The 22192-nt window shown below is 38.7% G+C and overlaps 1 protein-coding gene across 1 annotated transcript in view; it reads right to left on the bottom strand.

The window, feature by feature from the left end:
- The window catches only part of GMDS (GDP-mannose 4,6-dehydratase), a 445643-nt gene that overhangs the window by 257941 nt on the left and 165510 nt on the right, over positions 1-22192 (bottom strand). The window contains exons 5-6 of the mRNA XM_075212984.1: positions 18673-18865; positions 17726-17830 (exon numbers count right to left, since the gene is read on the bottom strand). Coding sequence (XP_075069085.1) covers positions 17726-17830; positions 18673-18865 — 298 coding nt within the window. The remainder of the gene's footprint in view (positions 1-17725; positions 17831-18672; positions 18866-22192) is intronic.

The following is a 22192-nucleotide window of genomic DNA, read 5'->3' as shown; positions in this document are numbered from 1 at the left end:
CTTAATACTCAGTACAGGCCTGTCCAACCTGCGGCCCTCCAGGTGTTGTGAAACTACAAGCCCCAGCATGCTTTGAAAGTAGACAACCTGTTGATAGCTGTAAGGGCATGCTGGGACTTGTAGTTTCACAACATCTGGAGGGCCGCAGGTTGGACAGGCCTGCTCTAGTACTTTAATCACTTGTTTCAGAGACAAATTAGAAAATGTATGGGTGAAAAAAAAATGAAGTTTTAAATACAGCATTGAGTTCAAAAGTGATAGTAGGTGGGACTTAAAAGTTACTTTTGCCAACATGTCCAATCCCATTACAGTCTGCAATCCGGCACACGGTTGTACAAAACATCTGCATGTAGCCATGTACAGGTGTATATACCGGACAGTTTAATGAGCACATCCGCACAATAAAAATGTGGTTAACAGACAAACTTTTTACGTTTTGCAAATGGCCCTTTCTGTGGTTGCTGGACTGCACCAGATTCATTCAGTGCCATAAGCGCTAAGCCCTCATAGCCTGAATGGCCCCAGAGCCTGCAAAACAGCGGTACTTCATCCGGACACCTTCAACTTCTCTGCAGTTTATGTAATTTAGAAATCACATAAACAATGCGGAGGCTCAGGGAGTACGTGAAGCGTGCAGCATCGCTAGTTTCATTAAATAATTGCCATGAAACTGGCAATAGGGCTGGCAAAGGGGGAGCTCTATAATATGTGGCTGGCAGATATCTGTGCAATATATGCCTGGCAACGGGGTGGAAAACATTAAGCAATAAATATCTGGTAACGTGGGGTCATCTCGAAATAATATCCAGCTGCCATTTGGGGATTAACTCTGTAAAATATGGCGGGGAATGATTGGCTATTTTTCTGCAATAAATGTCTGCTAATTGAGGGCAAATAAGGGGGACAGAAACCACCAGGAGATTGCAGCATGGGGAGAGGGAGTTTAAAGGAGCATCCTATAGACAGATGGACACCCACTCCCCATTATGAGAACACCTCCGACAAGATCAGAAAGTGGGGACATTCTACACAAGTGAAATTTAAATCAGCTTTTTCACACAATTTTAGAAGAAAAATATTGTGATGTTGTGCCTATAATATATATTGTGATGGACTCAGAGTAATAAACTAGTCATACATAACTTTAATGAGCTTCTTAAATTATTAGCGTGGAAATACACTTGGAAACTAGTGCTGTAGAGAACGATGAATGTTATTGTCATGTCTTTACTCAATGTTAAGACAGCTGTGGGTAATCTGAAATGATTCAGAAGTTACTGCAAACATTAACATTTCATGTCAGACCATCCAGCAGCCATAAAACTGTCCTGTAATCAGTTATGTGCATTACAACACTCTCTAACCTCTCTTTTCAGTTGTAACAAATAGAAAGACAGAGCAAAGCATTTACATAATTAGACAATTGTCAGCACAGAACTGTCACAAATTTAGAGATCAGCAAAATCTGGGAATATACGCTGCTAAAAGGCTTTTTTTTTTTTAACCTTGAATTAATTTCACAGGTAGGAATCGCAAACTATGAATATATGGTTAGGGAGCGTATGAGAGAACCTATAGCACCTAGAGATATTCAGCCCCCCCTCCCGCCATAACACCCCCTTGGCTCAACAAAGCCCACTTGCTGCTCCAGGCAGCTGATTTTTCCAGGGCTCTCTTGATTGTTTACCAGCGCTGGCAGAAAACTGAGGTTGTGTGATGCTGTTGGGGGAGGTTGTCTATCAGCAGAGGTACAAATCAGAAGCTACATTCCCAGACACTGCAGCTTTGTATTCCCCCTCCAATGTCCTCCCCCCTCGACCCCCTACTGAATTATTTTCCTATTTTATGTTTAAGTTTATGATTTTAATCTTTATATTTTAACTTGAGGTCTGTCAAATGATGATAATGATGATGAATACAGAACCCTGAATTGAATAGAACAATTATTCAGGAGGGATGCTAGACCTTCAAATTCTAACATCTATTTTAACATCTAGAAGTGAATATGTTGTGTACTTAGTCTGCATCCAACTGAATACTGATTTTTCCGCAATTTAAGAATTTGGCCACAATCAAATCTTGCTAAAAATCTATATCATTTAGAAACTAAGCTGAAAACAAAAATCCTGAACTTGGTGTGTACCACAAAAAATGTAAAAATCAGAAAAACTTTTGTCTAAGAACTCAATAAAAACATTTTACAGACAAATAAGGGGGGGGGGGGTAATAAAGATTTTTACAAATGCATAAAATTATTTCAGGTGATCCTTTAATACCTGTAATAAATTTGGCTTTCTTAAGAGCAATATGGTCTGTTTTGTAATCTTTGTCTTCACCTTTCAATGTAATACATTACAGTACATGAAAGCAGACAGACCTCAAGTGTAGAAGGGAAACAATGTCTTCTATTGTGCACTCTAGCTCGACATAATAGCCCTCCACTTGTGCTACGCCTCTAACCACATGGATTTTCAAAGCACACAATGCCTTATCTTAGTATTATGCCAACATCATCAAGCGGGTGACTGTTTTAGCAAAATTTGATCTACTCACTTGAATGTATGTCTTATTAACTACATGTTTAAAGACATTTCACAAGAAAACATTCACACTTTCCACAGTAACACAGAACTGGTTTGTTTGACTGGTAAGTCCAGAATATGTAGGGCTGGCACTGGTGAGAGCAAAGAGGGAAATTGTCTACGGACCCAACATACACTGGGTTTAACTTCTTCACATTTGTCAGTAACTGCCTGCATACTCAATTCACTTTGTGCAGAGACACCATACAGGCTGCACTTAGTGGTGTCCAGCAAAAACTGTCAAATGTCCAGAGTAAAAGCCAGCTGGACAGCAAGCGACAGCACTGACTGGTGTGGCTCAATGAACTACAGAACCAAATGGAGTGGACTGAAAAATAGTGGACTTTGAATGGCTGGGGGGAGTTAATTGGGCAACAGCAGACAGCAAAGCCATTGCAAGTTCTGCTTTCTTTTACTTGAAGGAGTCAGCAGTCAATATCACAAATCCCAGGTCAGGTGTCTTCACAATGCCAACTCATACTCAGCCTTTATTAATATTTTGTCACAACAACATCACAGTGATGTACAATCAGATAACTTTATGTACATCAGTCCCTATCAATCTACATTTCCCTATCAGAATCACACACCAGGGCCAATTTATTCAGAAGCCAAGTAAAGCTGGGTACACACTACACTGTTTTCGTCCAATAATCGGCTCAAACAGCCGACATACGACCGCTTGTTCAAAAGTCGGGTCAGTGTGTGCAGTGACACAATGGTCGAAAGTCTGCCAAAATGGACGATTATCGCCTCATTTGGTTGGTCATACCGTTTAATATTTTCGTTCCAATCTCGTTTTTGCTGTGTAGTGTGTATAAACTTCCGACCAATCCACAACAGTGAGTACGAAATTACAGTCATTGCTCACGACAACATGGCTGTAAAAAGTCGCTAAAGGGACATCCGCTCTTCCCTTTATTGTCCTAAACAAGGCTAGTGTGTATGCAGTCCATGGACCGAGCGATCGGACCATCGGCCGCATGTAAAATTGCTTGGCATAAAAAGTTGGTCGAAATTTCTGTAGTGTGTACCCAGCTTAACCTACCATAATGTTTAAGACAGTTGGAAAAATAACAGAGCACAAGGTGAACATATAAACTACATGCTTGGACAACAAAGAACACATTTGCATATTATAAAAAAAAAAAAAAAAACTACCAAATATTGCTGCAAAACATAATAGCCTTCTATTAACAGACCTTAAGGTACTGACTGTGTAACATCCAGAAACCATCACCATAACACCTACTCATGTGCTTCTCTGAAGATCAAAGTGATTTATAAGCCAATACAAATAAATCCCATATTTTCAATTGTATTGAAGAAGAGAAATGTCACTGTGAAAAATATGGCACTGTCTATGTCACGGGCACTAGGAGTCTTTACCCAGGGATCACCAGGTGATAAGCTTACCAGAGCAGTATAGGTGGTAATATGGTACTCTGGTAGCGGGGTGATCACGGAACAGGAAACAGCAGATGATAGAGATGCTCGGGAAAGTCTATGACTAGCAGCACTGGTAATATATATGTAGTAATACACGAGGAACTGAATGGACAAAGGACACGTGAGGGTAGTCAGTGGTCTGCGGTAGCAAGTTGTACCACTGCTATAGTGAGGAGGAATGTCCAACAGAAACGAGGAGGTGATGAGAGTCAGCGGTCTGCGTTTAGCAAGTTGTACCGCTGTCTGGGTGAAGGAATGGGATCCAGGTGAAGGTATCCGGGAAGTCCGTGGTCTGCGTTAGCAAGTTGTACCACTGCTATGTGAGAGGACACTGGAACAGGTGACACTGGAAACAGGAATCAGTGGTCTGCCTCTAGCAAGTTGTACCACTGAATATATACGTGAGGAGGAGCACGGGGAGAGACTGCAATACAGAGGATACACGGGCACCTTGAACTTGATCCACAATGACATGCACAATATAGTAATGACTGAACAGCACTGCAATAATACAAAGTCCTAGAAACTATCCGGGCAAAAGATAACACAGTCAATGATGGCAAAAGCCTCAGCGGATAGTAAGCTCCAGAGGAGAACAACTCAGTCCAGCAAGATATGCAATACACCAGCACAGTCAATGAGAAGTATGCATACCGTGGTTCAGGAGCAGGCTGTCAGAAAGGAGTGCAGAGATACCTGAACGGCTGGAGGCCGGCAGGATGCGAAGTCCCTGGAGGGTGAAGCGGTAATCAAGTAGGTGCAGCGCACAGGTAGGTAGACCAGCAGGGGAACAAATACTCAGGAATGAGTAGTATGTAGAACTGGACTCCTGGAGGACCCTGAAGAGTAGCGATGGTCTAGACGAGATGAAAGCAGTGAGGCGCAGATCCGATGCAGACTGGCGAGTAGAGACCAGCAGGAACACTGAGAAGCACGGAGAGCGGATCAGCTGCTGCAGACACGAGTAGAACTGAGGAGTAGCAGCCAGCAGGACTCTGCAGGTACACGGAGGTAGCGGATAGCAACCAGCAGGTGCAGCCACGATGAAACACGGGAGAGTAGAGCTGAGCTGGAACTGTTGAGCACGGAGAGCAGCGGATAGGAATCAGTTGTAGCAGTCTCGAGGAAACACGGGAGAGTTGAGATGAGCTGAAGACTGTAGTGCACGGAGGCAGCGGATAGGACTCAGTTAACAGTCACGATGAAACACAGGAGAGTTGAAGTGGTCTGAGGACTGTAGTGCACGGAGGCAGCGGATAGGAATCAGCAACAGTCACGATGAAACACAGCAGAGTTGAAGTGGTCTGAAGACTGTAGTGCACGGAGGCAGCGGATAGGAATCAGCTAACAGTCACGATGAAACACAGCAGAGTTGAAGTGGTCTGAAGACTGTAGTGCACGGAGGCAGCGGATAGGAATCAGCTAACAGTCACGATGAAACACAGCAGAGTTGAAGTGGTCTGAAGACTGTAGTGCACGGAGGCAGCGGATAGGAATCAGCTAACAGTCACGATGAAACACAGGAGAGTTGAAGTGGTCTGGAAACCACAGGAGTAGAAGTGGTCTGGAAACCACAGGAGTAGAAGTGGTCTGGAAACCACAGGAGTAGAAGTGGTCTGGAAACCACAGGAATCAGCAGCGCTGAATACACGAGGAAACACTGGAACACCTTCAGAGGCTCATGGGGAATGAGACTCCAAGATCAGGCCACGAGGTATGGACAGCAGGTGCTTTAAATAGGGAGTGTTGCCTGATCAGCCAATTAAGTTAAAGGAACAGGTACTGAAGGTTTTGAAAGGGCTGCGCATGCGCAGACCCTCAGGATGGTGGACGGCCACGGTTCCTAACCACACGGGAAGAAGCACTCACAGTCTGGTGAGTGACAGTCTATCACTTAGGTTATGAAAGATTTACAGCTATGCCTTTCTATCTATAACGCAATCCAAAACTCTTGACAGGTAAGCCTGCAAGTGTGAGTCAAGTCTGTAGTTTCAAAGATTTCGTAAAAGTTAAAACTAAATGTCCATAAGAAAGTAAATAATTACGAAGCATTCAAAATACAGTTGCTATCTGCTCTCAAGTTCCATTACCTGCTGTTTATCAGTCAACACACTGAGTATATGTCATTACATAAGCCAATTTTCTTCCTACATGTTTTGTTTCCAAGGCAACCAGGTAATACAAATACAGGTGCAGGCTTCTGATTTCTAAATACATTCCTAATTAGTCCTTGACACTTTTCTCTCTTTCACACACATTAAAACTTTGTGTAATAAATATAAAAACTCTAGATCTCATTTACAAAGTGCACTTGATGTCCGGAGCCAAAAGGCCTTTGCTTTGCACTTTGTCCCCAGATGTTCCGCCCAGCCCACCTCAAGGTGCACTCTTCTCTATTCTCTGCAAACAATAAGTGTTACGAGGTGCCACATAAAATATCAAACCTCATACCACTTTAGATCAACCCTTTTATATTAAACAGTTTTCCCTAAAATACTTCTCAGTTTGGCCTCATTTATGACTTAAATCAGTCACGAGTGAGGGTACATCAGATCTTTACTACATGTGGCACTATTGTGTATTTGAAGCTTTGTTTCACAATGGGCAAAGTGTGTCTAGAAGTGTATTGCTTATTTCAATAGTGCCACCATATTACACAGCACTGTACAGAGTACAGAGAGAAGAACCTCTGCTTATGATAAGATTCTGTGGTTTAATTTGTGTTATCTAGTCCCACCCAAAACAAAATTTAGAGTTTTGAACGTATATAACCTTAAAATTCATCTAATCTTTTTGTGGCATTATATTGTAGGGGGAGGGAGCATATTAAATAGCGTTGTATGTATCATATCTAGTTCTTTTACTGTTCTGAGACCAACCAGAAAGTGGGACATTGATCCTCTATTTTAAAGACAGACTACTGTATAATTGATAAGTTCAATTTGAAATAGGACTGCGTTCCCCTTGTACCTCCTAATAGGTATCCTATATACATGCGTTACATTGTCTCCTAATTAGCACAGACTATGGGGTATATTTACTAAACTGCGGGTTTGAAAAGGTGGAGATGTTGCCTATAGCAACCAACCAGATTGTAGCTATTTTTTTTAGTACATTCTACAAAATGACAACTAGAATCGGATTGGTTGCTCTTTTTCAATCCCGGAGTTTAGTAAACATACCCCTATATCTGATTCATAAATGTCTATTTAAATGTTTTGACTGAGCTATGGATAGTCCAATTACTTATTTATAAAGATTTGGGGATAGACTTGAAACCTTGCTATCTAATCAACAAATGACCAATACATGTTTAATTAGGAAGCAGCTTTAGCAAGCAATAAAATAATGACAGGAATAAGGATTTGCACATAGGTCTGGGATCTTCATAGAAATAATGTCTACATGAAATGTATGGAGGCTCTGAGACTTCGCTTACCCAAATAGACCTTGGTGATGTTACTTTAGTCTAATAACTATTACCATAACATTGATGACCTGAACATTCCCTATAGAAAGATCAATAGATTCTGTTAAATAGCAAAAGGCTTATTGAAGTATATCTCCTGATTATACTATTGTCTTATGATAGAAATATTTAATATAATTTTCATTCTCAGTACAGAGAGGGTTAATCATCTGTGTCTTGAAAGGAATTTTTACTGCCAACCAAAATAATCTGCATATGACGCATCACCCTATATGACCACAGTTATTATTTGATCTGAAAATAACGTGTCACATCTAATCCCCAATCTATGAGCAGAGCTGCAACTTCAAAGCACTTCTAAATATGTCTGGGTTAAATATAGAAGTTTGCAAACTACATGTTTTACATGCCTCAGTAAATCTATTTACCATGTCGGCAAACGCTAGTTCTGAAAACTAAGGTCATGAAAAAGTGCTTTTCTTTGGGGAAACACAGCCTGTGGGAAGGGTTTATATCATCCAGTTGTGTGACTGATTCAGTTATATGGATTGTAGTTATTAACTCACCTATAGTAATATAGAGACACAGTTAACACAATAATACATGTATCTGAATACAATGTTATTAGGATTCTCAATATTGATAGATTGTCTATTTGTTCGGTGCACCTTGCAATGCAATGCTGAAATTGTGGTTTAACATATAGGGATTAGTATGCATCTATTAAACTATTCATCAACACAAATTTGTGCAACACCATTTAATGAAAAGTAGGTTTGCCATCAGTCTATTTTTATTTAACCGCTATCATCATATTAGACTTTTATTTTTTCCTTACAATTTACATAATTCCCCCTGTCCTCAAAAGTATGCACCAATCTAAAGTAGAAACAACTGTAGTGTTCTTTCAGGCAGCGTAACGTCAGGAAGAAAATTTAGGAAGAAAAATTAAGCTGCTTTCAAGCAGTTCTTTTCTTCAATAATTTCTATTCATCCACCAAAAAAAAAAAATTACATGAACAGCCACAGGTTTTCATTCATTCCTAGAAGCCCACTAGATTTTGTTGGTTATACACAGTCTTGAAGGAGGTGGCTGGTTCCATGAATACAATAGACTGCTTTAAAAACATGAATGTCATACAGTGTAAACCCAATGCATAGCTCTATAAATTGACATTACATAAGGCTTTGAGGTCATGCTACAGTACATAAAAGAGGCTATAGCTCAGTTATTAGACTATTATTTTTATCATCTAAATTCATTTAGCAAAAAAAAAAAAAAAAAGATATATACCAGTTCTCATCTCAAACCAGACAACCAGCAGAGTGAATGTAGGAAACAAAATAGTCTCTACTGCAATCTCCCCGATATTGAAATCCATTTCATATAAAAAGTGATTAGTATTTTAATTAGTAATTAAAATGGACAAGACAATGTTTCAATTACTTTTATACTTATTTTACTATTTTTCTTGTTATACTATAACATGGAAGCCAGACAATTGTGGGAAGGCTGTATCCCACAAGACTGCTTATAAAAAGACAAAACTCTAGAAGATCTGTTGATGTACTAAATGGAAAAACGAATATCTTCACATTGGAGGATAATCCATGAAAGAAGATCGGATCCTCGGTCCATCAATTAACATTGCTAAACCACAGGCAAAACAAATGCGTTTTTAGTTTTGGCTGAGATTATAGAGATTAAAAATAAATAAATGTAAGTATTAACTTGCAGGTGCTATTTGCTAGATCCAATGGGCTACCCAGTACCTGGAACAGTCCCAATCTGCATTCGTCTATATGATTATCACTCATTGTTCTTCAAACAGACAGTGGAGGTGTCAATGCCTGTCCAATCAAAACTTCCCTTTCATTCAACAAATGTAGGAGTAAAGTCTTCAGGATTGCCGAGGATCCAGAGACCAGTGCCTGCACAGTAAGTACACATTTTTCTTTCCCTATTTTACCTCCATCATCTCCACCCAAAACACTTTTTGGTCTTGGGAGGAGTTATATTTGAAGCAGTCTCTTCATCTCCTAAGAAACAGCAATGTCTAAAGTTTCATAATGAGTGCAATGCAATAAACAGCAAAGCTGAGCAGCAAGGTGACATTGCTTCCACTGCTTACAAGTGTGAAGCAATGCTTGGCAACAATCGTAAATGGACCTAAATGATCATTCTTTTAATTTGACTAAAAATATTGGGGACATTTCAGCCTAGACTTTCCTATTCATAGTGAAATATCCTTTTACGAGCCACCCAGATAGCTTACATCCCTGGCTTTTGCTATGTGCACATCTGGAATCCTCATCACACAGCTATATTGATCCTGAAATGATCATTTTTCTGGATTAGTAAGGAAAACTGTTGTTGTGTGGGGATTCTGCTGCAGCCTAATGAGTTTTACTTATATTGAGTTTTTTTCTGTTTGAGCACTGGGCAGTAGATTACACTGTACAAACAGCATTTACTTTTATTTTAGTGTTCCTTATATATGCATCTGCTTGTTTAAAGGCACACCTAGTATCATTGTGTACTGATCTATCTGAAATACTATACCAATATTTATCTACAGTCTGACACCTTGTTTTAACATTTACAATATAATGTTTTACCATCTTGCTTCCTTTTTCCTCAGCATACTACACAGCAATTTTGAACACGTATTCTTACTTTTAATATCATACATAGACTATAACTTACTATATGCTATTTTAACAATATTAATTTTTCCAGAAACAATTTGACAATGATTAGTTTCTGTGCTATATCAGTGTGTATTTGCTGGTAAAATTGTTGTAAAGTTTGATATTAAGCTACAGGTGCAACTTCGTCCATTCTCTAAACCGATAGTGACAGTGCTAATGCTAGGCCCCATATTTCTTGTAAAGTGATCAGTAACATCATTGGCAATTTTAATTATTTAAACACTTCATTTTTGAGTGTGTGCACTCCTTCTGTGACCGCTGACATTTGAGGCTGCGTAAATTCAACTAGTTAGACAAATCATATTTATTATGTGTTTCACAAGCTGGAGTACACTCATGGCCAAAATATTACCATTTTTATCTGAGTGTTGAGTAGTCAGGGTTTTTTTTTAGCCAATATGAGCCATACATGCCATAAACACACTGTCTACAATATACTTGATTAATATTCAGGAAATTTTAATGTTACATATCCTGTGATATCCATAGATTTTTTTAAAAAAAGCTTTTAAGCAGGTGTATCAATGCATCACTTGTGGTACTATGTAGATGGGCTTTGGGTCAACAGAAATCCCATCATGACATGTTCACTGAAACTGGTTACAATGTAATTTGTGTGCATTTTAAATATGCTGCTTCAGTAAACACTAACATGTTATATTTAGATAACAATAAGAATCATGTACAGAATAAGAGATATATCGCATATATGGTCAATACAGTAAAATCGGACACTTGTGGGCACAAAATAATTCCAGAGATAAGTCTGGGTTCTTTCCTGGAATGTAGGACATTTGACAACTATGCTTTTCTCCTATTAAAAATGCCCACTTTAGCTTGGGCCCACGAGAGGGCAACCGGACTTTAATGACTAGTCCGAGCCTGGAGTGGTTTCATGTGCTTTATCAGCATACGCTATGTTACTATACACGCTGGTTTAAATTGACAATGTCAGAATGTGGGAGCAAAAGATTTCAAAACATGTTTGAGTGCAGGAATAAGAACAATGTAGTGAGTATTTAGGATTAAACATCAAATAAAGTTGAGATGATAATTAAAATTTAATTTTTTTTTCAGTTTACCAACAATTCCAATGCACAGTGTATTTTGCACCTTTGCCCCTAAGCCTCAAGGGGCTCATTTCTTTGGAAAAGTACCATTTTCCTTTGTGTGTTCAGACTGCTTTAGAAATACAAACCCAGGACTCAAGGTGTTCACTATTTACAGCACCTCACAAAAGAAGTTTATGGCCTTATTAACTACAGTGTTTTATGACACCCTCAGAATTAATTTTATTTTTAGTGCATATTATTTAACAACTGCATCTTTCAAATAAAGCGTGAAACTTGTGGCATGTTGCCAAGATGCCAGTCACTTTCATTTATATGACCTTACCAATAACAACAAGGACAATTTTCCTGGTTCCCATCATAAGCATTTATAGAAACAAGAGAACAATAAGAAATTGAATGATTTCGATATATAAAAAATAATTGCACATGTAGGAGCACTGCCAATAAACTGCATGACATTTTCACACCATGCAGTACTTGTTTTGTTTCCTTTTTTTTTCTTCAACAAATCATCTTGCACATACAGAGCTAGCTTTGATTTACTAAATGTAGTCATGACTAATATTTAGAAGCAGAAGGTAGTTGAGAGTTCAATCACCTATTATGAGAATCAGTATTACATCACAGAACATTCTCTATGCAGAATAGTGCATATACACATATTTCTCTGAATACTTGCATCTGTGAGTGTAAGCTGCCACAGTTCTTACCTGACTAAGACAGAACTTTGATGACATGGGAGTGTCAGAACCTTGAAAATAGGGGTTAGCTTGCTGGACACAACTTCTAGTCCACAAAGTGTTTAATATTGTTTGGATTGTAGTGTGAGAACTACATATGTATGTATGTATGTATATTATGTCTATTGTATATTCTTAAATGTTGTGAGAAGGAGGTGCCTATACTGCTACTATTGTGTAAACATGCCTTTTGTTTTTTTGTAATGCAATATTCCATAAACTGCATGGTGCCTGCAAGTGAGCTAAAAATTGGGGAAGGTCCATGGGCAGCTCATGGGAAGAGCAAAAGTGAGCAGGGTCTAAAAAGACTGATCCAAAATAGTGCCTGTTTGGACATGCCAAAAGCAGGAGGACATTGAGCGCAGTCCCTACCACATCGGTTGTAGAGTGAATATTGTGGCTAAGCATCCAGAACTGCGCATCGCAGTGACAGAGACAAAGACATTGGTGAGGTGTGGTAAGCCCTCTGGCATTGTCGCATATTTGCTATTATTTTGTGCCCTGTGTGTATTGTACATATAAAAAGGGTGTGTCTTTCACCCACCTTGAAGATTTATTTAACCCATGTCGGGCGAGGAGGGAGAACAGGGTAAACATTACCCTGGTATCCTCACAACATCTATTAATAAAAGAGTCCAACAGAACCAAGCTTTCGGAGCAAAATTATTCTGAAAAAAGGTGAAATATTTGTTTGGACTCGCTTAGCAATAATGTTTGAGCAAAGCATCAGTCAGATGAAGAACCATTGTTTTTTCCATAAAGCAGTGCTCTTAATATCAGGATAATTTAAGTTAATTAATGCTTTATAGTGAATGTAAAGCATTGGTCTATAAATAAACATAGGATGACTTGAAACCCTATCAAGTTGCTTTTACATTTTTCCAGCAATGCAGAAAGCTGCTAGGGGCAATGTCACACATATCTCCCAGTGAGCAATATGAATTTGCTGTACTCAGAATTAGCAGCAGTGCCAGAGCCTGACGCCATATGTACTGTATATCAGAATCTTCATGTTCCAGCCGCTTATCGCTGTGTCAAAATAATGGAATGTTCATATACAAACAATCTTCTTGCAGTCTGTATTTTCATTTGTTCTCACTTAACTTCCCCATTGATTTCTCTACACTGTTAATAAATTACTATGTACTGTGTCTTGTCTGGCACGACTTGCATGTACAGATATACAATCTCCATTTCTTTAATGTTCTCCATTTATAATTTGGTCATGCACAGAAAAAAAAAAATGTGACAAGACCAGTCATCTAGACTGCTTACTAGTTATATTTTTGCTCACAGGCAATACGGTTTAACCATTTTGATCTCAGGGACCTACAGAGCAAGAAGTACTAAAAATATAATTTCTCCTTTGTATTGAACATATTGAAAAGTAGTCTGAGATAAATCCACCTTACTCTTAATTATGGGGTCTCACTCCCGAGACCCTATCCTCTGGAAGCCATGAATAGGAGTTAGTAGGCAGAAAGCTGAATCCTATGTTGTTTCTGTGATCTGGTGTCATTTTGGATTGCTTCAACCATATAATATTCAAGGTCTTAGCATCAATAGCTCTTGCGGGGGGAACATTGCATCAGTGGCCTAAAGCTGTGTGATAAATACAGAAGGCGGCAGATCAACTAAAGGCTTTGTTAGGGGTGTACTCGTGTATCAACCTCATAGTTGTGTGGGCCTGTTATAATCATGGACACCTACAGCTAGGAGGAGGAGGAAAGGGGAAGCAATGGGTGTTGGTGGATAGTATTTATCATTTTCAATATAGAATCACCCTTTATAATGTAGCAAACTCTGCTTTTTAAAGTAATGGGCATCAAAAACAGTCATTATAAATTTACATCTTTAATTGCTTAAAGCAGACCTGTCACCCATTCTTGAAGAGTTATTTAGCTTCATGCACTATGCCTATGCAAAAAAAACAAGGTTGCCCAGGGACACCCTGTCCACTCCGGTGAGAGGCATTTGTGAGAGCACTTTTAATTCAGCACATTATGCTCTCTGCCAGGCAAGCTTCCTGAGGCCTCCATAGCAGTAGAGCTGTAACACGTAGAGGAAGCAGTCTAACAGCTGGACTTTAAAGCCACAACAGACTAGAGTGCTCGTTCCCTGGCCGACTTCCTCAACACATCACAGCTGTACTGCTGTGTGGGCAGGAACAAGACTGCCCTGGAGAAAGCATGGCGCATACAGACACCCTGAAAAAAAGTTCTCTCCTGTCTGAGCGGCGATGTAAAGAAACCTTGCTTCTTTTGGTTACTACAAAGTGTACGCTAGAGGACCTGGTGAAGGGTCAGTTGTAAATTGGGACTGAGTAACTATTGTAACAATGTTTTAATAAAAAGATGCCATCTTATATGCTGTAAAGCTGTAACACAATTTTGGTGGTATACAAGAATTTCTGTACAACAATATATGCACCATAAACATATGTGTGTGATATTTCTGATGTGCAGAGTAATCTGGCTGTCTGAGGAAAGTTACAGAATATAACTTTACAGCCTTTTTATAAAACCTCCATCTAGGCTTATAAGCATGGCATGGGAGAGGTCAGCCAGCTAAAAGAAATCTTTACACTGATGTCATCAGCACCTTACCCTGGGAATATTTCTGCACATGTAATGAACATGGAGCCTGGGAATCTGGAAAAATGATATGGACACAGCCCATCTCTTTTGGCCATAATGTACAAAATGCATAAAATTTATAATTAAAAAGTAGTGCATGTGAAGCATTTATATAGTTTAAAAATAGCAGCAAAACAATATGTCTGGCTTTCACAGAGCATTGTGTTAATGCTTCCAAGAGATCAGATTATTTTAAAACCCAAAGCATAATTTCCCTTTAGTCTATAAAAGTTAAAACGTGAGATTCAAGGTATATAAATACTGCTCACTTTACTACAATGAAAATATTGCACTTTTATGCATAATTGAAAGTCACTGGACATTATAACATTTAAAAATCTTGGAAAATCCTGTGACTCTATGCCAGTGAATATGCATATTGCCATGTGCCTACACTAAATTGCCAAAATGAAGTAGAAAATTGTACATATTTCCAGCAATTATAGTGGAATTTGTTTGAGATCACAGAAAAAAAAGCACATTGCATCAAGTAATTACGGAACTAAATATGAATACGTAAATAATCATCTCATATATAATGCACAAAGCATTAAAAACAGAGATAATGCCCATAGTGTAACATATTGGGACACTGTTAATAACAATATGAAGGTTACACTTCAAAATAACTTTCAGGTGCTTTCTAAGAGTTATTAATTTAATAAGCTACCTACATCAGTGATGGTTAACTGTATGTCCAGCTACAGCCCCCTGACCTCGGGTAATATCTAACTTATAGCCTCACTAGCTCCTTATAAATTAATAGGCTGAATATTGGTTCAGCTAAAAGAAAGGCTGCCACCAGTGTGGGTAGGTACACCGCTGTACAGTGGACAGCAATCCAAAATGAAATAATGATGACTCCACAATGATCAGTCAGCCAATTAACCTGTACTGGTAGTCTGTAGTAATGGTTGTAGTGCAACTAATTCATTACATCGGCAAGTTCTGATCCAGACAGCTGTCTTAAACAGAGTTCCAAGACCATTGTATTTTTTGCCTTCCTCTGCTACATATCTATTTAAAAAGAAGACCCTATAAATGGAACTGCGGAAACCTTGTAGCATCTTATAATTAAAAGATAATAATACCATTTACAATAAGTAATTTGGCATCACATAGAACAATAATGTAACAGAGTACCAAACTCACAGAGAAGCCAATGTTAAATTTTCTAATAAATTGTTAAAAATACAGAAAGAAACAACGTGCAGCTGCATTCAACCATTTGCTGTATCTAGCATAGCCCCAGAACGTAGGTAAAACCATACCTGCTGCTTGGCATTATGTTAAAGTGCAGCCATTTGTAATTAAATTTTCAATTTAAATAATTCCAAGCAGTCACCCTATTGTCATTTATACACAATATTTTAACTACAGGTATAATGTGTTGAATGAAGGGACTATTGTTTTTTTTTACATTTTACACATTCAAGTTATTTGTTAAATAATTACAGTGAGCAGTCCTTCATTTTAGAGTTACATTTAACATTTAAAGACAAGTTCATAGAAAAGGCAAAAGCTTATTAGTGCAATTCGTTATTTCTTAAAAATGCCAAAAATTCTCCAGCTCTGGATTTATTTGTGTGAGCCAAATATCTCACAAATTATTTTCCATCCTCTGACACAGTTGTTCTCCTCTTGTTGCACTTACACCATGGTAATAACTGAAATGGATATATTTTTTTTTCACCAATGTAACCAAAGCAGCTGTTTTATTACTACTGAGTCACTGCTGTATGTAAGGTATAAACATTCACATTACAGGTATTTTAATAGAGCATCTTAATAGTTGACACATTCACAAATAAACGGAGATGTAGTAGGCACACAAATCTAAAACAAAATAAGATGTAACATTTTTTTGGGTCTGCAGCACAAAAGAATTATTATTTCTACTAAGCAGCTAGATTTATGGGGGTACAAGATGCCACAAACACATTTCCCCTTCTGCTTAATGTTCTTTCCTATTCATTCAACACAGTAAGTGGTTATATTAAGGTTTAGATTTTTATTTTTATTTACTCCTAATTAATGTAGCACACAATATAAACTAGTAGATTGTATTTCACGGTGTTCTGAAGGGTGATTACATTTTGATGAATACTCCTATGTGGTTTGCTTTGTTTCCCACACTATATCCCCGCCTGCATTTGGAATGTATACGCGGTTTTGTCTATTGGTGTCCAATCTGTGCGTCCTCCAGACAGTCTCTTATCTTACAGGGAAAAGCTAGGAGGGTGTGTCTACTACAGAACTCGGTTGTGAAATAGAGGGCATTCAGCATTATATAAGGGATTTAAGCAACTTTGCTGTTCATCATAGATAGAGGACAACTATTCATTGTTTTGGAAAACCAGTAAAGGTGGAAATTCTGGTTACCTACAACACTGCAGCAATTGTTTTCCAATAACCACTTGAAGCTGGCAACAAGGACTTCCTGATGCTAAGCATCTTGACATAATTTGTGGAACAAGGAATGGTCCACACACCGACATAGGGTGTTTCCATCCTGTACATCAATAGATACTATTATGAACCACTTCTAAAAAAAGCTATTCTCTCACATTTGCTTGAATATGTGCACTGTCTAATGGAAACTGCTACTCCTTAGCAAATTCTTACTAAAATACATTTGCTTTTGGTATTCTTTAAATTAGTGTCGCATGTCACATGACATATCATGAGAAGCATCCACTTTATAACATGTTTATTACACTGCATTGGCACTGCCATGGGAACTTCAGTTTTTAATTTTTAAATAAAAACAAAAGGAGGCATTCCTGTAGTCACTGGCCTATTGTATCTCATGTTAAATTCTGCCATCCTACAATTTACATACACATGTAGAATGGTGGATTACAGTGAAAGTGCTAAATTCAAGGCTGACCTAAAGACATACCATCAAAATATACAAGTATACATGTAGCGTAACTTAACAACAATATATCATATCTACCATTTATTCTCTTTTAAATATATGTGAACTTCCCAAAAATTGGCCATTTCATTATATTTTGCTGGCAAACATTAGTATAACTCAGTGTGTGCTTGTTTCAACTTCATACAAATTAAATGAATCTTGGAAAATGAGCTGTCTCACCTCTCCGAGGACTTTCATGGTTGAAGAGAATGCCGTTGACAGCAAACAGGTTGTAGGCTTCCCGGAAGTTCACCACAATCCAGTAAGCATAGAGCTTGGCTGCTCCTGTAAGGCAGAAAAATTAAATGCATCATTCTATCCATTTTAATATTCTAACTAGCAATTGTGTTTTTTATTATTATTGATAAATGCTAAATTATTGCTAAAAAGTGTGTTTTCTTTTCTTTTCAAGGACTTAAATCCTTAATGAGCAAAGGTTTCCGAAGACATGGCTGCAGTACAAAAATGTATTATTAAAATTTGAAATATCAACATCACAGCCTGATGTTACCTCCAAGAACTATGTAGAAAAATTGAAAAATGAAAAAGAAAAAAAAAGAAAAATAATTGAAATAAATTATAATTTTTTTAATAAATACGGTAAAAAAAGGGCACGTCAACATTAGAACTACATATACAATGGTATCTATAAATGTAATTGACTCTTTTTTTATTACTACTGTACTATTTCTAAAGGATAAAAGTCATAAGTAAAACACTGTGTTCTGCTCATAACTGTACCAGATCGTGGAACTAATAGTTACTATTCTTTTTTTCAATAAAGTAGGTCTGTGTCTCGTTAACCCTAAAACACATTTTTTAATTGTTTTTAAATGTACAGATGCCATGTTAGGGTGATATAGAAACACAAAGTGAAAAATGGGAAAAAAAAAAAAGTCAGACAGAGGATAACAAACATCAAGTGGCAGATATTTTTCTTAGCTACCTGCAAGGACTCTGAAACCACTATAATTTAATTGTGGGTAATAGCAATGAAATGTTTTTGATACATAAGGCTCTTGTTATGTCATAAGTCAAAGTACTCCATTGCTCATGCAGAGTCAGTAAGCCATCTGTCTGAGCTGCCTTGCGCTGTTGTCCTACAAGTGTCATAAGTGTTCACTGACCGTAAGGAGATCGAGGGTAAAATGGAGTGGTTTCTTTTTGTGGGATTTCCTGCACTTTTCCATACAGTTCACTGGTTGAAGCTTGATAGAACTTCACAGACTCAATAAGGCCACAGGTTTTTACTGCATCAAGAAGACGTAAGGTGCCAACACCATCAACATCTGCTGTGTACTCTGCCAGGTCAAAGGAGATCTAAGAGAGATGATACAAATCAGAAGGGTACAGCTTTAATGTGTAATTTATTTAGAAAACACAGTATGTCAATTGCGGTTTACAGAAATCTCAATCTGAAGGATCATTATGAAAAAACTTAAAAGACCACTAAAAAACCCTCCTAATTTCCTTTTTTTTCTATCCAGCAGCATGCCCTCTCATCTTGCTTCTAGATTTCTGAGGTGTAGGTGTCCATACAAAACTGAAGGCATATTTTATCTCGCTTTTTAAAAACATAACACCTTTTATGTGATCTCCCAGAAAAAAATCAGGACCTTACACTGTAAAATGGCAGTGAATTTGAAAAAGCTGTAGGAGCGTTTCCTAGTGAAAAATTATCCTAATCAGGGGCACACGCAGGATTGTTAGGGGGGGGGGGGGGGGTTCCCCCCTCCGAAACTAAAAAAACAACAGCGAGAGAGCTGTTGTGCATGTGCAGCAGCTGCATTTCGGCAGCACTGAACTATACAGCAGCCGCGGCGCTGTCAAAGAAGCTTCTTTGACAGCGCCGCGGCTGCTGTATAGTACAGTGCCGTATGTAGAGGCACTTTGATAGTGGAGGGGAGGGGTTTCTGGAGACCCAGAAACCCCCCTGCATGCGCCACTGCTAATCACTTGGTGTAACTTTGCCCCGCTAATCAGGAGAAACACACAAATTTGAAGTCTTTCTCCAATTATGCCTTTTATTGTGAATAGTTCCTATTTTATGTAAGGGGTGGTATCGAGAAACACAGCCAATCATTTATGGTGAACGCAGGACACACATCACTGCATGTAGTCCTATGCCACTCAAATTTCACATACCACCAAAATAGATGTTACTTGTCCTTCAATCACAACAACCTGATCTATAATAATCCATCAAATTAAAAATGACTTGACAGGCTTGTCAAAAAGTGTTACATGGCACCTTATGCACTATTTAGTTCTAAGGACTCTAGACCCTGGATAGAGTAAGTTATGTGCCTTAATACCGGCTTTAAAGTCTGAGTCACACTCACTCCAGATGGATTCCACCTCTGTTACAACTTCTCTGTCTTGTGAGTGCAGAGAAGCTTTAGGAGTAAGCTGCCAGGGAGTGAGCATAAACTTTAAAGCAGCATGTGCATACATCTTACACCTATATACTATGTTCTATGGCTGATGACGAGAACAAAGGTGAGCATTCAACGCATCAGCTCCAACGACTTGGTATTCAAAATACTCTAACTATACACAATTCTTTATGGAGGTCACTTTCAGCGCACTTTACCTTTTCATTTCCTACAATAAATCAGAAGTCATAAGATAGTCACACTCAAAAGTAGAAAAATGACACAAGGACAACACAAATCAACTATTGTTGTCCAAGTAATTCAGCCTGAAGACATGAAATTAGTTTTAATATTAAAATCAAAGAGGTACATACAATTGGCCCAGTCATAGGACATGTGGATCAAAATGGCTGCATGTCTACTGGTTTGTTTTGATTCAATCAGATTTTTGGAATTGTGATTTCAGAACAAGCTTCATGCCAAGCTACTGCTGACTAAACCATTCCTCACAACTAAAATATTCCCAGCTGAGTGTACTCAGACTAGTTTAGATCTTGATTCAGTAGAAGCCCAGGTGATTGAGAGTTAAGTATAGGAACGTATGCATTGTCAGGTATGGAGTCTACCAAGAAGAAAGCACTGCAATGAGGAATGCAATCAGACAGGCAATTTCATCGCTTTGGGCCTAACTGGCCACAATGTTTATTAGCAGGTAGGACCAAAGTAACTACATCAGATATTGATCTTGAAATGTAGATTGATCACTTCGATCAGGACTGGTGGAAAATGTTGTCAACTCATTTCCTACTATGCTTTAGAAAGTTTGTTCAGCAATAGAGTGCTTTTGTCAGGTATAGAGAAGAGAAGAGGTTAAAAGGTGCAGGCTATAAATACTTTGGATATATGTTTGTATGGATAATCTTTCTCAAGCTTTCTACTTTCCCAATTAGGACCTTTACCAGATGAAGCATTCATTATCACACATATATATTTTTATGAACCTGTGATCTTATATATCAGAATAATAATATGCGACACCAGTGATTTATTTCTTAATTTCTTTTGAATAAGCGCTCTAGGTGCATGAATTTCACAGATGGCACAGGCCATTATATACCACATACAGGGTACCTACTTTAACCAGTGTTTCATTTGGATCGGTACACAACTGCAAACTTGCAATGAGCTACTGTGACTATTATTGGGATTAGCTGATGACCACCTCTGCTCACCTTAAATATTAACTTTTGCTAGCTGTCTGAATGATTGATCTTTGCCCAGCATTGACCCCCATCTGTCTGACATTATCCGTACCACTAGTCTCCCCCAGTCATAGCCACTATGCATCACTACAGAGTTGCACAGTATAAATCTAAGATACTGTGCTAGTTGTTTCAGAGATGATGTCTTAAAAATTGGCTACTTGTTGATAATTTCCATTTATGACGATCGCATAAAGATAAAACAGGAAGGCAGTGAAAGCATGTACAGGAAGGAAAGAAACCCTTTCAAAAACACATTTAAAAAAATGTTTCTGCATAACACAAGTGTGCTTCCATGAGATAGAAAAATAATTTTATTTTCCCAAAGCCAACAAAGCACGTCAACATCTCTTCCCATCCCTCCCTCTCTCCCATCTCGCCCCGCTCCGATCTGTACTCAATGCAGCTGCCAGACTTATCTTTCTCTCACGTCGCTCCTCCTTTGCCTCCCCTCTCTACCAGGCCTTACACTGGCTCCCTTTCCCTTACAGAATCCTTTTTAAACTCCTCTACTACAACTTACAAAGCTCTCTCCCAGTCTACTGCTCCCTACATCTCTAACCTCCTTACCATTCATACTCCTGCCCTGCGCTCGGCAAACGACCGTCGCCTCTCCTCCACTCTTATTACCTCTTCCCACTCCCGAGTCCAAGACTTCTCCCGAGCTGCCCCCCTGCACTGGAATGACCTCCCTCGCTCCATCCTTCTCGCTCCCAATCTGTGCTCCTTCAAACGTACACTCAAAACTCACCTGTTCCTGAAAGCCTACCAACCATCCACTTAACCCCTCATTCACTCTGCTTGTTCTCCCTCTTCTCCCCTGGTCCCTTTTTCTCCCTTGCATCACTGCCTCCCTTCGTGCCTGTTTTGTCCACCCTCCCTTAGGATGTAAGCTCGCATGAGCAGGGCCCCTCTCCCCTCCTGTCTTCATACCGACTCTTCTGCTCCGCCCTTACTCCATATGTCTGCCCGGAGTTTCCGAAGCATTGGTACTTAGTTTTTATTGTTCT

Source organism: Mixophyes fleayi, chromosome 5, assembly GCF_038048845.1.
Source record: "Mixophyes fleayi isolate aMixFle1 chromosome 5, aMixFle1.hap1, whole genome shotgun sequence".
NCBI lineage: Eukaryota > Metazoa > Chordata > Amphibia > Anura > Limnodynastidae > Mixophyes > Mixophyes fleayi.
The sequence above is the reverse complement of the archived record's forward strand: the minus strand, read 5'-3'. Positions and strand labels throughout refer to the sequence as shown.